The sequence below is a fragment of the Maylandia zebra genome, linkage group LG7 (genome assembly GCF_041146795.1).
Source record: "Maylandia zebra isolate NMK-2024a linkage group LG7, Mzebra_GT3a, whole genome shotgun sequence".
In the NCBI taxonomy this organism is placed as follows: Eukaryota; Metazoa; Chordata; class Actinopteri; order Cichliformes; family Cichlidae; genus Maylandia; species Maylandia zebra.
This window is the reverse complement of record NC_135173.1, coordinates 18,379,964-18,397,044: the sequence shown is the minus strand read 5'-3', so window position 1 is coordinate 18,397,044 and position 17,081 is coordinate 18,379,964. Positions and strand designations below refer to the sequence as shown.

The 17,081-nt window shown below is 39.6% G+C and overlaps 2 protein-coding genes across 5 annotated transcripts in view; both read right to left on the bottom strand.

Annotated features, from left to right (window-relative positions):
* Positions 1-136: 136 nt before the first annotated feature.
* On the bottom strand, positions 137-2,774 carry tnnt2d (troponin T2d, cardiac). Its single transcript, XM_012922624.5, has 10 exons — positions 2,770-2,774; positions 2,660-2,687; positions 2,517-2,574; positions 2,321-2,437; positions 2,143-2,220; positions 1,941-2,051; positions 1,412-1,524; positions 1,175-1,265; positions 890-927; positions 137-361 (listed from the first exon to the last, which is right to left on the bottom strand). Exons 3-10 carry the CDS (start codon positions 2,568-2,570, stop codon positions 319-321), a joined length of 645 nt encoding a protein of 214 aa, XP_012778078.3. The 5' UTR covers positions 2,571-2,574; positions 2,660-2,687; positions 2,770-2,774; the 3' UTR covers positions 137-318.
* Positions 2,775-4,124: 1,350 nt separating this feature from the next.
* cald1b (caldesmon 1b) overlaps positions 4,125-17,081 on the bottom strand; it is a 31,992-nt gene continuing 19,035 nt past the window's right edge. For 2 of the 4 annotated variants that reach the window (XM_076885962.1, XM_076885961.1), the window contains exons 13-17: positions 16,395-16,526; positions 16,154-16,321; positions 14,486-14,557; positions 12,932-12,963; positions 4,125-6,047 (exon numbers count right to left, since the gene is read on the bottom strand). In XM_076885962.1, the coding sequence (XP_076742077.1) occupies positions 12,934-12,963; positions 14,486-14,557; positions 16,154-16,321; positions 16,395-16,526 (402 nt within the window). In that variant the 3' untranslated portion in view covers positions 4,125-6,047; positions 12,932-12,933. The remainder of the gene's footprint in view (positions 6,048-12,931; positions 12,964-14,485; positions 14,558-16,153; positions 16,322-16,394; positions 16,527-17,081) is intronic. The other 2 variants (XM_076885963.1, XM_076885964.1) reach the window with 2 other exon arrangements.

Sequence of the window (17,081 nt, the reverse complement as noted above, 5' to 3'; positions counted from 1 at the left end):
TGTGCACTGCAATGCACTTTTTTGTAATTGTTAACATACCCCATACCAATACATCATACATTCTTTATTTCTTTATTTCTTTATTTTTAAAGCGACACAAGAACAATGCAAAATTAGACACATTTGCTGTTCAGTGTGAATTTTTGTGTAAGAGTTTATTATAGTGGACAGATTTACACAGAAACACTTGTTTTGTACTTTTATGACCATAGCAACTGACACATAACCTTACACAATAGAAGAATGAACACATGGACAATAGACACCAGGGTCCATCGCTGGTGTCACCGTTTGCCTCGACTCTATCTTGTAGCAGCTTTATCTCACACGGCCCATCTTGCCTTTTCCACGACCTTTGGCACTGAAAAGGTTCAGGATACCAATGAGTTTAATAAACACGGATATCATATAGTTTCATTATTTAGCAATTCGACATGCCATTACCCAGGGTACAGATGTTAAAGACGGAAATACAAAGACTGTGGGAGTCATGAGATGATGTGGAAATGATTAAGTTGGTAATATTTTAAGTGCAGAAATTTTAACCGCAAACATTTAAGGCTTTTGACTTCATGGGGGTATGCTGTCAAGATGCATGCTGTTTGTTTAACAGAAAATAAATTCAAACTATAAGAACAGGGTACGTGATGTGTTTTTCTAATAATGTCACAGATGATAGATTTCTCGAGTATCCGCTGAGCTGAGTGACACTGTTTTTTAGAACATAATACACTCATAACTGCGGTCTCTGATCTATTTTCTGATTGTGAGTGGTGAAATCGTATCTTAGAAAAGTGTGAAATGGAGAAACAGAAGCTTTATGTAAGACAAGAAACCTTAGAAGGTCATCAAAATAGGAAGAGATCCAGCGGGGGAGCTGTGTGCTTACCTCTGGTGATCCTGAACACGAGAGAGAAGCAGGTTGATCTGCAACGGCACATAAACATCTCCTCAGTGTTTCGAAATAAAAAGGCTGATAATCTTACACAACGGGGTCTAACGTGAATCGTGAAACTAGCAAACCACACCAACAAATATCAATAAATGATAAATGCAGGATGGTTGCCTTCAGGTGTTTCTCGTGCTGTTGGTCATAAATACACTCAATGTTCTATTTTGTCTTTTTAAATAATGACAGTAATATCACAGAACGGATTAATAGTTCATGACTTACATCATATTTCTGTCTTTTGAGTTTCTCACTGAGGTCGAACTTCTCAGCCTCCAGCCCCATGAGTGACTCCCACAGTTCTTTGGCTTTATCCCTAAAGTAGAAATTCATACCAAAAACGTATCAAATTACCTGTTACTATTAAATATGTTGCAGTATTAACACGAGTTATCTGTGGCCAATATTTAGAAACATAATGAACTATGAATACTGAAGAAGCCCTGCATAGTGTTGTCATACTTGAGTTTATCCTCGCTCAGGTGATCAACGTTAAGAGGTTTCTTGCGTTCAGCCAGTATCTTCTTCTTCTTCTCTCTCTCAGTTGTTTTCTTGCCTCTTCTGGTGTCACTCTGCTTAACATAACATAAAGAATGAGCATGAATCCGCCTCAACATTCTCTATGTATTATTATTATTAACTTATTTTAAACTGCATTCCAGCATATGTACAAGTAATCCTGAAGTCTTCAGAGAGCTGGGAATGCTCAGTTTCAGACATTGTTTTCCACCTTCAAGGCTTCTGTTTATCAAAGACAGCCAATCAAAAGAGAGAGCTTAATGGGAGAAGAGTCGTAAAGGTGGAGTAGATAAAACCAGCTTTGTGGGTAAACTGAGGGGCCCAGTACTTTTAACTGTAAATCATGCAAAGCTACTGCAGTTGGAGCATCACAGTGGACTATCCACTCAGGTGATCCATTCTTATTAAGTCAAGCAAGCAGATGTCTGCTTCATACTATTCTAATTCTGTCATTCACAGGAAACTGAGAGACCTTCTGTCCACCACCGTACTGCTGAGACATGTTTGAGAGGGCCTTCTTCTTCTTTGCGTCCTCATCCATCTTCTTCCTTTGTTCCTCCTGCTCCTTACGCTCCTTCTCCTCCTGCATGCAGCACAAGCCAATCATTCAATACTGTTTTAGCTGCAGGTGGAATAATAAACAGTAGACTGAAGGTGTAAATCCACGTCCGTACCGCAAGTCTGTTCTGTCTCTCCTTTTCTCTCTCCGCCCTGATCCTTTGCTGCTCGGCTCTCTCAGAACGACGCTTCTCCTAAAAAAAAAACAACAACCAAGAAACACAGAAAGGTGCGCGCAGTCACGGTGAACTTCAGCCGGGTACAGACACTGTGACTGCTCTGCAACCAACTCACAATTCTATTAACGAGGGCAATGAGTTCTTCTTCCTCTTTCTTCCTCTGGACGAAGTGAGCCTCGATCAGAGACTGCAGCTCAGCTAGATCCTTCTCCTGACGTTTCCTGTAGATATCCTGCGTCAAAAAACCAAACATTGTGAGAAATGTGTCTGGTCAGTTTCAAACAGAGAGACGTTTGATGAGGCTGACTCACATCAAAGTCCACCTTTTCACCATCAGGGATCTTCGGGGCCGAAATGTTTGCCATAAACCTGCAGGTGTGAACAGTTTATCGTTGAATGATTCGTCCTAAGTGAGGTTTAAACTGCTCAACGTAAGGGAAGTTAAGAAACGTACTTAGGCTTGGTCTTTGAGTCATCTTGTGCTGATGACCAGGAGCACACATGATTAGTAAACTGGGAATGAAATCAGGTGTATAAAATAATGGGTAGATGCAATTTTCTTACCATCTTCTTCCCTGGAAGAGAGCAGAAACATTGCCACAATTAAAAATGTCCTCTTAATTACACAATAAAGAAATGTTGCACTCATAATAACATGAAGATAAAAAAAAAGTGTAAAATTGATCACATACTGAACTTCTCCCTCCCCGACTTCTTCTGTGTCAGACATTTTGTTAAGGGTGAGCTCTGCAAAATGGACACCCTATTAGCCTATATTTACACCAACAACTATTTCTGATCATTAAGCAGCATAGTAGATCCTGAGATAGCAACCGTTCACACAGTTTACAATGAGGGTCAGCGTTGGATCAGATATCTTAGCCTGGCCAGAGTTGAAGATGTCTATTCTGATCTTTAACTGGACAACAGCAGCAACACAATAACTGGAAAACACTCCTACTCAATATGCCCAAATAAAACACTTCTGTATGCGTATTTAAAGGGTACACACATAGTTATTCAACTAAATGTGATCAAAGTCCTGATCAAAGTTTGAAATTACTGACGACAACTATAAAAAAGTGTTTTATTACTGTGCAGATGGTGATGCTGTAGGCAGAACGGCTTCAAATGTAAAGTTAATATCTCCAGTTAAGTTTGAAGTAAAACATTGAAATTCTACTCATGTATAGAATGTGTTATTGTCTACTTATTATTATCTGCTTATTATTCTGCCAATAACAAGTTTTTATTATAACAAAATGTAAAAGTAAGCAAAAATGATGAATTTATCAATAGTGTCTGTGTGCGTACATGTTCAAGCTGCTGTACAGTCACAGAAGATGTTATAAAGATGCCATGGAGACAGTTTTGTTGGATTTGTAATGTGGCTTAAAAAGATTTCAGCATGCTGCGAAAACAATCCAAGACCAGATTTCATTCAGTGATAAACTAACTGATCGATTAATTCAGTTCAATATTTAAGGTTAAACAAGATTTATTTGGTAACATTTCCCCACACAGAGCATGCGTGCTCTTACCTGTGACCCAGACAGAGGAGCTCAGAGGCGAGCGACAGACTCCAGCTCCTTGAACTTAACAAACAGGTTAAGCATCAAGGATACATAGTCCAGCCCTTCTGACTCATGTGATTGCAACACCCTATGGCTGATCAGTCTATTGTTAGAGAGCTGGACATTACAGACACACAAGGAACTAGATACTAACACACACACACACACACACACACACACACACACACACACACACACACACACACACTCATACGTGCTACATGTTTTGCAGGTAGATTCCTGCCTCGTCACCCTCCACTGTGTTTTCAACACACCATAATTTCACAAATGGTTACAAATGACAGCATTTCCTTTCATTGGTTAAAATTAAAACAGAACCAGAACTTTTTTTCCTCCATTTTTTTTTTATTGCTGAAGCCATACATACAATATTTGTAAACAACTCAAACAAGGCAATCAATAAAAAAAATGCTGAAAGTGTCACAATACATTTAGGCAGAATTGAACGTATGTGCACTGCTGACAGGAACACCGGGTTACATTCACTGTTAATTACAGGCTTTTTTTAAACAGAGTGCATGTTGCGATTGTCTTGCAGGTCTCTAATGTTTCTGCAACGCATAAAAAGCTGAAGTAGGTGGCATGTAAATGCACAATAGATAAGCAAAGCAGCCAGACTATAACCTGTTTGTTGAATACAATAAGATTTGTTCACTGAACTGTTGTTACAGTAGATACTTGCATACACAAGTATTCATAGACTTTTTTTTGCAAAAAAAAAAAAGCCATAACAGTAACAAAGCTGGATGTTATTCGTGAAAATGCTTCACGCAGCTGTAGCAGGCCTAGGCAGGATGTGCCAGTGTTAACTTATGATTTGAGGTGTGGATCCTTGTGTGTTTTTTAATTAGAATTTTAATAAGAGCGCCTTTATCAAGGCTTATCGGCTTTCTAACTATTATCGTGCATCATCCATTTTGGAGTTGTAAATTTGACTAAATGACGAGTGAATGAACTAAGAGCCAGTTGCCTTTTGAAGTTAATCACGAGGTGAGTGATCAGATAGTCTGTGTTTTCTCTGTGTGCTCTTCATACTACATCCGAAGAGTCACACTGATGCCATGCTCACAATAGGAATAGAAACTACAATGTTCAGCAGGTAAAAATATTTATCACGTCTTCCATTTTTAGTGAGTACGTTTGCATGACAAGGTATTTAAAAATGAGTAACAGAACATGAATGTCTAATAGATTAATCCAGCCAGTAGACCAGGGGTTGGGGAATCCAGGCCTCAAGGGCCGGTATCTTGAAGGTTTTAGAAAACCTGTAGGACACTGGCCCTTGAGGCCTGGCGTTCCCCACCCCTACATAGATGTTGATATATTTCTCTCTTGAAGAGCTGAATCACTCAGATAGTTTTGCCATCCTTTGCGAACATCAAAGTCATTCATTTAATGGTTTATTTATGAGTGTTTGTGCACAACTTATTATTGTTAAAAAAATATTAAAAACTTTTATCAAAATTGTAAACATTAGCCAAAGAGATTTCTTTATTGCTTCACAACCACAGACTTGTTAATTACGTCTAACTGATCTATATTAAGTACATGCAAAGGCCTTATTAAATATGTCAGAAACCCTTTATGATGGATGCCTTAGTAGAAACGAAAACCTACAAAACAAGTAAATTATATACAAGCTTTTCATCCAATATCCAGCTGTGGAGTACAGTATACTTTCTATGGAATCAAAACCATAACTTTCATCACAAAAAGCAGTGTGCATGTATCACTATAAAGCAAGAATACTAATTACTGGGTATAAGCTATATGACATAATGTCAAAGCCCAAATGCACCACATGAATTATAGACCTGCTAATGAGAGCTGAAAGCAAAATAACTTGCAGAATGCTTGAATGAAAAATAGTGACAGCAACAGCTAATGGACAGTTTTAGTTTACTACTGAGTATTAACCATGTAAAAACAATTAGAAAGTGTAATATTCTTTTAAATTTCTTATAGTCACATATCAAGTCAAGCCATCATCTTTTCATTTTTGATGAAACTCTTGAAGCATGGCTAAGTCAAAATAGGTGGCAGTGCAAAGGTACTGATACTGTAAAGCTAGAGCTGGAAGACTTTGACACAGGAATCCCATTATGTCATTCCCTTCTCCCTCATTGTGATGCGAACCTCATGCAAAATACGGGCGTGCTGAAGAGGAACAGGTGTGAATGTAGAGCAGCAGAAGTGTGAGTTTGAACAGGTGTAACTGGGATGTCAATGGTTAGGGTCTCACTCCTGCTATAAAAGAAACAGAAAGACATTAAAGATCAGTTTCTCATTGTGTCCATTGCTGATAAAGTCACTGTTAGAGTAAGGTGAGACACCACAGATGAATATGTGAATATAAACAGAACAGATATCACCTTGATAAAATCCCACAATATTATTTACATTACATACAAAAATTTACTATTTCTTCTGCAAGTTTCTAAAATTTTATCGAAATAGACAACAATGTGCATAATAACCAATAACCAATATATAAATCTGAACAATGAATAAATTCCAAATGTTGTAAATTTTATTTTGTTGGTACAAAAATCTTCTTTGATGTTGGAAATCTACTTTTATCCCTTAATGAATAAAAAAATATTTTAAAATAGAGAAAAGTAGAAAAAATGCCATGTTTTTAAGGTATAAACTATTTTATATATATCAGCCTCTAAATGGTATTAAAACAAACTTTAGTAAAATCATTGAGATTACAAAACTAAAAAATGCTTTTCTTGTTTCCAACACCACGCTTCATGCTTACACTGTACTGAAGTAACGGTGCACGAGTCACGGTCATAATCGTTATTTTCGTATACTCTGCCTTAGTGGTGTGTTTTATAGAGCAACCTGAAGCAATTTCTACAATGCTGTGAAAAAGTATTTGCCCCTTTCAGATTTCTTCTTTTTTCTTTTATTTTCTTTTTTGCATATTGTCACATTTACATCTTTCAGATCCTCAATCGAACAATTTTTTTACACTTTTTTTGGAAAGCTGTGTTCACTTTAGCTTGCCACACTTAGGCCTGATTCTTGGCAGATCTGTTAAGTCAATCAAACAGAACCTGTCAACAACCTTCCACAAAATGAAGGAGCCTAAAAGATCTTAAAGAAAGAAAGAAACTTAAAAACAATGAGAAACAAAGTCACTGACATCTATCAGTCTGGAAATGCTTACAAAGCCATTTCTAAGGCTTTGGGACTCCAGTGAACCATGACGAAGGCCTTTATCCACAAATGGAGAAACCTTGGAGCAGTGATAAACCTTCCCAGGGGTGATCGTCCACGAAAATTACTCTGAGAATGCATCTACAAGTCATCCAGGAGGTCACAAAAGAACCCAGAACACTATCTAAAGAACAGAAGACTTTACTCGTTAGATTAAGGTCATGATTCAACAATACAGAGTTCCAAGGAGAAAACCACTGCTGACCAAAAAGAACACAAAAGCTCGCCTCACATTTGCCAAAAAACATCTTGATGACATTTGGGAAAATATTCTGTGGACTGAATAGACAAAGGTTGAACTTTTTGGAAGGTTTGAGTCCTATTACATCTGGCATAAAACTAACACAGCATTTCATAAACAGATCATACCAGCGGATCATACTTCAGGACCTTGACGAACCATAAATTCTGCTGTCTAGCAGAAATCCTGAAGGAGAATGTCAGGCCATAAGTTCATGGCCTGAAGCTCAAGCTCACTTAAGTTATGCAATAAGACAATGATAAGAAACACACCACCAAGTCCACCTCTGAATTGCCCCCCAAAATAAAAATACAAACAAAATGAAGGTTTTGAGTAGTCTGGACTTAAATCAGATTGAGATGCTTTGGCATTATCTTAAGCAGGCCGTTTCCATCCAGTGTGGCTGAACTAAAACGATTCTGCAAAGAGAAGTGAACCAAAACTGCTCCACAGCAATGTGAAAGACTCATTGCCAGGTATCACAAACACTTAATTGCAGTTCCTGCTGCCAGTGGTCACACAACCAATCATTAGTTTTAGGGAGCACTTACTGTTTCACACAGGTCCAGGTTGGTTTGGTTAACCTTTTCCCTTAATAAATGAAATTTTCATTTAAAAGCTGCATTTTGTATTTATGCTTATTGTTAAAATTTATTTGAATATCTGAAACATGAAAGTGTACCAAATATGCAAAAAACTAAGAAATGAAGGAGGACATACTTGGCCATGTTTGATATGGGCCTCAAACATTTTAACAGACAATTTAACAGACAATGCTTCCACAGATACAAGAGGGGAAAGCAGCTTAAAACTGTGCATATTTTCCTTCAAGTGTGTCAACTTTAAAACATAAAGATCATCAGCCACTAGCCTCAGCATCATTAATCAATGCTTTCACGACCATTGTTCTCTATAAATACAATATAATGCATGTTCAGTGCCGCTGTTGTTGTTGTTCAGAGTTAGGACACTTTGCTTTGTGACTGAAAGCTGTAACTTGGTCATTTGCCCTTTACTTCATTGCTCAGCCGTCTATTTCTGATGAAGAAGTTGGAAGGCTACAAGCAAGGAGTGCTATTTAGAGTTGAAGTTGACACTCGACAAACACTTTTCCACTCCTATTGTTCACACTTTGGCCCAAGCACTGATGCCTTCATGTCAGAAGAAACGTGATATTTGAACACGAAGAAGCAAGGCAGCTTTATTATGCCAAAGTCAATATCTTTTTCATGATTTATGTTGTAAAGTCAAACGTTTTAACTTGTCCTATGTAGCTGTGGTAGCTCATCTTAGGTTTTTATCATTAGCGCTGAGTGAATAAGCCTGGTGATCGAGCCCGATTTGCTTCTTAAATGGCTAGTAATCCTTTTCAGCAGTCAGTTGTAATGTGACAATCAAGCAGCTGCACTCTGGTATGCCTGACAGCTCTCTGACACTCCGCACGGTTCCCCAAGTCCAGGTGGAACTTGGGGAACAGCCCACAGCAAAAACATGACAGTCATCCCAGGAGTCTGGAACTTTCTTTATACTGGGAAACAAGGTCAGGGTGAGGGTTTTTTTAAATATAGATCGCAGTGCCACAGAGCTGAGCCCGTGCCCAAAAATCTCCAGCAGCAGATTTGATTTACAGTGAGCAGCTACGCTGGTAGAAAGAGAAGTTGGTGGGTAGTAGTAGTTACGAGCTCCTGCTGGGCTATAAATCAGTCAAGGCTTATTGTACTTGTCCAGTACATGTTTTGAAGAGCAGACACACTTCATCTCAAGTTTGCTTCCCCCAGGACTGACCAACATAAAGCCCTGGTTTAACATGTACGATGTTCAGCTTTGCAGTGTTAAAAGAAGTATTCACTTTGCCTGAGTGAAAGTAGAGCTAACCCCAATGTAGAGACACTAAAAATATCTCCAGCAAAAGGACTAATTTGATATTTTAGGAAATGTGTGTTGTCATTCGCCCTTTACTTTATTCTAGGCTGTCTATTTCTGATAAAGGAAGTGGTGACCTATACCACACTTAAGTTTGTAAATACAAAGCTACAGCTATGTCTGTGAAGGAAGAAAGGAAGGAAGAAAGCTACAGCTAGCAGTTGGTTTGGTTACCAAAGGGGTTCTGGTCATTGGAGACTCCATGAACAGGAAGTCACTGGATAAAGACAAATAGTCTAGAATTTAACCCACTTGAAATCACACGCAGATTTATTTTCTTTTAAAGTTTCTAATGACCTTTTAACTTTTACCAACTCGGGAGATTCTGTTATTTTAATATTATTAGACCTCAGTGCTGCTTTTGACACAGTAGATCACAGGATTCTTATCTCTTGACTGGAACAATGTGCCGGAATTAAAGGGCTTGCTTTGGAATGGTTTAAATCCTACTTATCTAATCGTACTTTCTCTGTTAGATTCAGAGACACATTGTCTCCAAAGACGACCCTTTTTTGCGGGGTCCCCCAGGGCTCTATCCTTGGTCCAGTCCTTTTTTCAATTTATATGCTCCCGTTGGGATCTATTTTTAAAAAATATGGAATTTCGTTTCACTGTTACGCAGATGATTCTCAGATTTACCTTCCACTAAAATGAAAATCTGTGAATCCTCTGAAGGGACTGTTTGATTGTCTAGAAGATGTCAAGGCATGGATGGCTCTAAATTTTCTAAATCTAAATGAACAGAAAACTGAGGTCATTGTCTTTGGTCCTTCTGACCATTATGACCATGGCCCCTTAGAAAGTGATAAAAAACCATTTGCAAGAAATTTAGGGGTGATTTTTGACAGCAATTTAACATTTCATAAACAGATAAATAATGTAGTCAAAACCAGTTTCCTTCATCTTCACCTAATTACAAAAGTTAAGCCCAGACACTTCACACCTCCTCTATTCACCCTGCTCACTCCCCCCCACCCCCAACTGCAGCATCCAATACACACTCAACACAAGGCTCCAGCCTGTCTCTCTCAACCACCCAGGTTAGGAGGGAACTGAGGAGGATTAATGGCAAGAAGGCAGCAGGTCCAGATGGCATCAGCTCGAGGGTCGTCAGGTCCTGCGCGGACCAACTGTGTGGGGTGATGGAGCACCTCTTCAACCTGAGCCTGAGGCTGGGAAGAGTCCCACAGCTCTGGAAAACCTCCTGTGTTGTACCAGTGCCAAAGACTTCACGCCCCAAGGACCTCAACAGCTACAGGCCGGTGGCTCTGACATCCCACCTGATGAAGACCCTGGAGCGGTTGGTCCTGGCTCAGCTTCGGCGCCTAATAAGCTCATCACTGGACCCACTTCAGTTTGCCTACCAGCCTGGCATTGGAGCGGATGATGCCGTCATTCACCTCCTACATCGTTCCCTCGCTCACCTGGAGACCGCTGGAAGCACTGTGAGAATCATGTTCTTTGATTTCTCCAGTGCCTTCAACACTATTCTTCCCTCGGTTCTAAAGGACAAGCTGGTGAACTCTGGAGTGGACCATCACCTCACTACCTGGATCCTGGACTACCTCACCGACCGACCACAGTATGTGAGGACTCAGGGCTGTGTGTCGGACAGGGTCGTCTGCAGTACGGGGGGCCCACAGGGAACGGTTCTGGCTCCGTTCCTCTTCACCATCTACACTGCAGACTTCTCCCACAATTCCACCCAGTGCTTCCTGCAGAAGTTCTCTGATGACTCTGCAATAGTCGGCCTCATCACTGATGGGGACGACAAGGAGTACAGAGGTCTGACCCAAGACTTTGTGGACTGGTGCCAGCTGAACTACCTCCAGATCAACTCCAGTAAAACCAAGGAACTGGTGGTAGACTTCCGCAGGCACAAGCATTCTCCACTGCAACCACTGAACATCCAAGGTATGGACATTGAGGCTGTGGACAGCTACAGGTACCTTGGTGTTCATCTGAACAACAGACTGGACTGGACTCATAACTCAGACGCCCTCTACAGGAAAGGGCAGAGCAGGCTGTACCTGCTGCGGAGACTCAGGTCGTTTGGAGTGGAGAGCCCACTCCTGAAGACCTTCTATGACTCTGTTGTGGCTTCTGCTATCTTTTATGGCGTGGTCTGCTGGGGCGGCAGCATCTCTGCTGGGGACAGGAAGAGACTGAACAGGGTGATCCGAAGGGCCAGCTCTGTTCTAGGATGCCCTCTGGACCCAGTGGAGGTGGTGAGTGACAGGAGAACGGCGGCTAAGCTGTCATCCCTGATGGACAACATCTCCCACCCCATGCAGCAGACTATGACAGCACTGAGCAGCTCCTTCAGTGGGAGACTGCGGCACCCACGGTGTGGGACGGAGAGATTTCGCAGGTCTTTCCTCCCCACTGCTGTCAGACTCCATAATAAAGACTTTAACTGATCAAGCACACACATCCACACATGTGCAATAATACTAAGTGCAATAATCTTTTCTGTCATCGTTGTATTTTTACTCAGTTGTATATAGTATTTGTATTTGTATTCTATTTTTATCTTATTGTATATTTATTTTATTTTATTCTACTGTATATAGTATTTTATTTTATTCTATTCTGTACAGTTGTGTACTGTATTTATTCTTATTGTATTCTAATTTTTGCCTCATAACTTTTGCACTGTCCACTCCTGCTGTGACAAAACAAATTTCCCACATGTGGGACTAATAAAGGTTATCTTATCTTATCTTATCTTATCTTTCTCTGTTTCAGAGATTTTGAGAAAGCGATCCATGCCTTCATCTCATCTCGCCTCGACTTCTGTAATAGTCTCTAGTCTGGTGTCACCTCTTCATCAACTGGCCGACTGCAGCTAGCTCCTAACTGGCACACACAAGCGAGATCATATATCTCCTATACTTGCATCACTACACTGGCTGCCAGTCAGCTTTTGAATTGACTTTAAGATCTTAACACTTGTTTTTAAGTCGTTGCATAGACTAGCCCCTACATATCTTGCTGTCAAAGGAGCTTGCAAAGAAAGCCCCTACATATCTTGCTGATCTCCTAACCTGGTATTCTCCCCCAAGATCCTTGAGGTCTGCAGACCAAATGCTTTTGGTTATCCCTATAGGTCCAGATTAAAACACAGAGGAGACCGGGCATTTGCTGTGACTGCCCCCAAACTTTGGAATACATTGCCTTTGATTATCAGATCCTCCCCAACACTGGATACTTTTAAAAGTCGTCTAAAGACCCGTTTTTATTCTCTGGCTTTTGATTCATCATGAGTTTGTTACTATTATTCTTTTTTATGATTTTATTCTCTTTTTATGATTTTATTCTCTTCTAAAATACTATTCTGTTTTTTTTTATATTTATTGCCTTGTCCATGTTATTGGACAGTACTTTGGTCAACACCTGTTGTTTTAAAACTGCTATATAAATAAGTTTGAACTTTGAACTATTGTTTTTTAAATGATCGGTTGTTTGCCCTAATTTCCCATCTCTGTAAGCTAGCTAGGTGTCACTTCATATTAACTCTACCATAAGAGAGTCTATCTGTTTAGTATTTGTTAAACCTTTTCTCTGACATTAAACAAGGAACAACTATTAAACTCTTTTAGTGGTATATTATAGTTATGCACAAGTGTTACTGTATGTTAGACTATTTATTTTTACTTGTGCAATGATAAATGTTCAGTATTGAGTAAGGGTACTTAGTTACATTTGACCACTGCATACAGTCACTTCAGAAGCTTACCATTAACGAGAAAACTTGCCTCCCACAGCCACCTGTGCAAGCAGAAGGAATAAAGGAAACAAAATAAATGAGGGAAGACAAATCATCTACTGGTATTCAGGCAAATTATCATCTAAGTATTCACAGTGCTTTCTTTTTTCCATATTTTGTTCCAGATGGATCAAATTCATTTTTCACCTCAAAGTTCTTCATACAGTGCTCCATAATGAAGGTGAAGGTGAAAAAAAAAAATGCTTGATACATTCTTTGACATGTATTAAAAATAAAAAAATAACATGTACATAAGGATTTACAGCCTTTGCTCAACACTTTATTGAAGCACCTTTGGCAGCAGTTACAGCTTCAAGTCTTTTTCAATATGATCTTAGAGGTTTGGGTCATAGTCCTGGTGGAAAATGAACCTTCGCCCTAGTCCAGAGTGCTTTTGTGCAGCTTATCATCAAGTACATCTCTGTAAATTGTTGCATTCATCTTTTCTCTGACCCTGACTAGTCTCCCAGTTCCTGCTGCTGAAAAACATCCAAAAGGATGATGCTGCCACCACCATGCTTCACTATAGAAATGGCACTGGCCCGGCCATGAGCACTGTCTGGTTTCCTCCAGACATTACTCTTGGCATTCAGGCCAAAGAGTTCGATCTTTGTTTCATCAGAACAGAGAATTTTGTTTGTTGTGGTCTGAAAGTCCTTCAGGTAAGCATATGGCAAACTCCAGGTGGGCTGTCATATTCCTTTTGCTGAGGATTGGCTTCCATCTTGCCACTCATACAGGCCTGATTGCTGGAGTGCTGTAGAAATAGTTGTCCTTCTGGAAGGTTCTCCTGTCTTTATCAAAGTCACCATCGAGTTCTTGGTCAAGTCACTGACTCGGGCCATTCTACCCTAATTTCTCAGATTGGCCGGGCAGCCAACTTTACCAAGAGTCCAAAGTTCTTCATTTACAGGTGATGGAGGCCACTGTGCTCCCAGGGAGCACAGTGGCCTCCATCAGTGGCCAGAGAAATTTCTGCACTTTTCCCCAGATCTGTGCTCAATGCCTTAGACTTCATGGCTTGGTTTGTGCACTGTCTAGTATGGGACCTTATATAGACAAGTGTGTGCCTTTCCAAATCATGTCAAATCAACTGAATCTACCACAGGTGAACTCCAGTTAAGTTGTAGAAAGATGTGACAGATGCTCAGGATGCATCTGAGCTCAGTTTTGAGTATTTTTATTTATTTATTATATTTTGTAATAAATTTGCAAGAATTTCAAGCAATCTTTTTTCACTTCGTCATTATGGTGTATCATGTGTAGAACTTTGAGGTGAAACACAAATAAGACTATAACATGACAAAATGTGGAACGAGTGAATTACTGGAGCAGCCGTGTATCTTATGTTTTTACTTAAGATTCCAAATAAGTAACATCAGCTTGGAGTCACATTTTCACAAATGACCACTTTCACTCATGTATTAGGTAGACTACATCAAGAAAAACAACTATTACCACATCATTGTAAATCCTTTAAAACACTAACATTGCCCCTTCAAAGAACAGTGTCTGTGTCTTTACCTTTCCAGGCGTAGAGCCCTTCTTTGCTTCCCACATGCCACGCTTATTGCCCACATCAGCTGGTTTCACATCCTGTCACAAACAAAATGCACAAAAAGATTGTTAGCCCTGGGAAGTGCCAGAAGAAATATTTAGACCAGCTACTTAAGCAAAAAGTATAGAAAAGAAGAAGCTTTTATCCAAAGAAATTTCTCAGCAGAAAGCACAGAGGTACTATGAGTAAATTGTCTCAAATGTTCTCCTCAACCTACTTTAAATTAAATCAGATAACTGAAAGTGTGACCATTTTTATGGTGAGGAATGAGAAAAAGTAGCAATAACTTGGACTGTCTGTAAAACATTGGAGAGCTTTCCTTATCGGTCCTCTAACAGATTTGAAGGGCTTTATAGAACTGCTTTCATCCTGAGAAGACAGTGATTCCTTAGTAAAGGGTTTAAGTGACATGTTTAAGCAAAGGAGAACTAAAAACTAACATCACATGAAGTATGAAGTCATCAATGTCCAGGGAGTAAATGTACCAAATGATTTCCCTTCAATGGATGCAAATACAGTTCCCAAACATATTTATTAGGCTTCTGGTTATTACTGGTGATATTGGTGAAGTATATGCAAAACCTTTACCAGTTTGACGAGCAGACAAAAAGCAGCAGGAAAAGCTTGAGTGAGGATAGCTGAAGGAAAGAGCACAATTAAAGAGGACAGAAAGGCTGAAAAATACCACTAGCACAGTAAAGACACAGTAAAGATTTAATGCTAATATCCACACATGCACCAGACTGCGGTACAGCTTCAACCCATCAGGGGGAAGTGTTACTGCAAGAGTAACAGCAAGGTTACAGAACTTCTCTGGCCAAGATATTTGATACCAAAGTTATCTTGCTCATAAATTTTGCTTAAGAACAATGTCACACGTCATCTACCAACCTTACTCCCCATGAATGTGTCTCCAGACAGTTTTTACTAGCAGCTGGTGTCTGACTTTAAGAAGAGGACACAGTGCTCACTGACTACCCTAGTACACATTTATTTATGCTATATGACCATAAAGAGAACAAATTAAATCATTAAGTTTCCATCTACTTGTTGTGACATGTCATAATATGTGATAGCTATGAATAGATATGACCCTTTCCTCCTTTTCCAAAGGACACTCAAAGTATGGACTCATCAGTAGGACTAAAACATGCATTTCAGGGAGAGTTAAATGCAAACTGAGATTTCTGTTTGAAAATACTGCAGTTTTCTGGAATATAGGATTTAAATACAAAATAAATTATGTTAAAAGGAAAGGTGTTTCATGGCTCTTCTGTTGTCTGCAATAGATAAATACTTTTTTTTGCTTCTGTACAAAGATTTCTCATGGGTTCCTGGTCAAATAAATTAATTGAAGCTTTTCCCATCATGTGTACAAGAACTCAGAGAAAGCCATGACAGCATATGCTGTTCAGTAAACTCTCCATGTGGTGCTGCTAGACTTAAGACAGCAGCACCGTCCAGCCCTGGAGTGCAGACCCAAAGGCTGCAGCCAACAAAGGACAGGCATGTTGATGTGCAAATGAGCACATCAGCATGTGCAGAATATCAAGGGATTACTCTGCTGAAGACTGGCGTCTGATTTACAATAGTGTGTGGATGTGTGATCACGGCAAGGATTTATCAGGTCTTACTGCGGGCTTTGCTGCTGCTGCTGGTGCTGGCTTTGCAGCTGCTGATGGCGCTGGTGCCGGTGCTGCTGCTGCAGGTGCTGGCGCTACTGTCTTCTCGCCTTCTGCCGGCTTTCCCGTCCAACTGTTGACACGTCCGGTCACACTTCCTTTGATACCGGCCACATCCTGCTGAAGAAACACTTTAAATATGCAATCACACACTAAACCACACTAAGCCTCTTTCTGTCTCATTCTCCGTTACCTTGTTTGCAGGTGAGGGACTTTCAGAGGTGCTGCCCACGTTGCCTTTCTCCCACATACTTTTGATGCTGCGTGTTCCCCCCGTAGGAATATCTGCCACTGGAGACTTGGGAGATTTTACATCTTTGTTTCCCTGTAAAAAGATAATAATAATAATAATGGACTGCATTTATATAGCGCTTTTCTAGGCACCCAAAGATGTATTTAGTTACATTTACATGGGCAAACACAGGAGCAAGCTCAGGGACACAAATAACAACATAGATTTAAATTTACCCAAGAACATTAATGTACTTAAGCACAATTTTAAGATAACTGTGCTTCATTTCAATTTATCATTTTTATTCTACTATTTACTGAGATAAAAAGCCTCAAAATGATGATCGGCACTTTTCAGAGCTTTGACATTAGGTCCATGTTGCAATACAAATATAACTAACTGTAACTTTTAATCATTTAGTACCAAGTGAAGAAAATACAGCTTTAAAAAAAAAAAATTTAATCTACACATATTTAATTTGAAATATACACCCTTCATATGTGTATATTTCAAATTCGCAGGCTAACATTGAACATTTTATCTGCTACATTTACTTAGATAAGATTTTAAATCTTATCTAAATTTAAATCTTGATGGCTCCTCAGTCTTAACAAATATTTACTGTCCAGCTTTTTTTTCCATTACCAT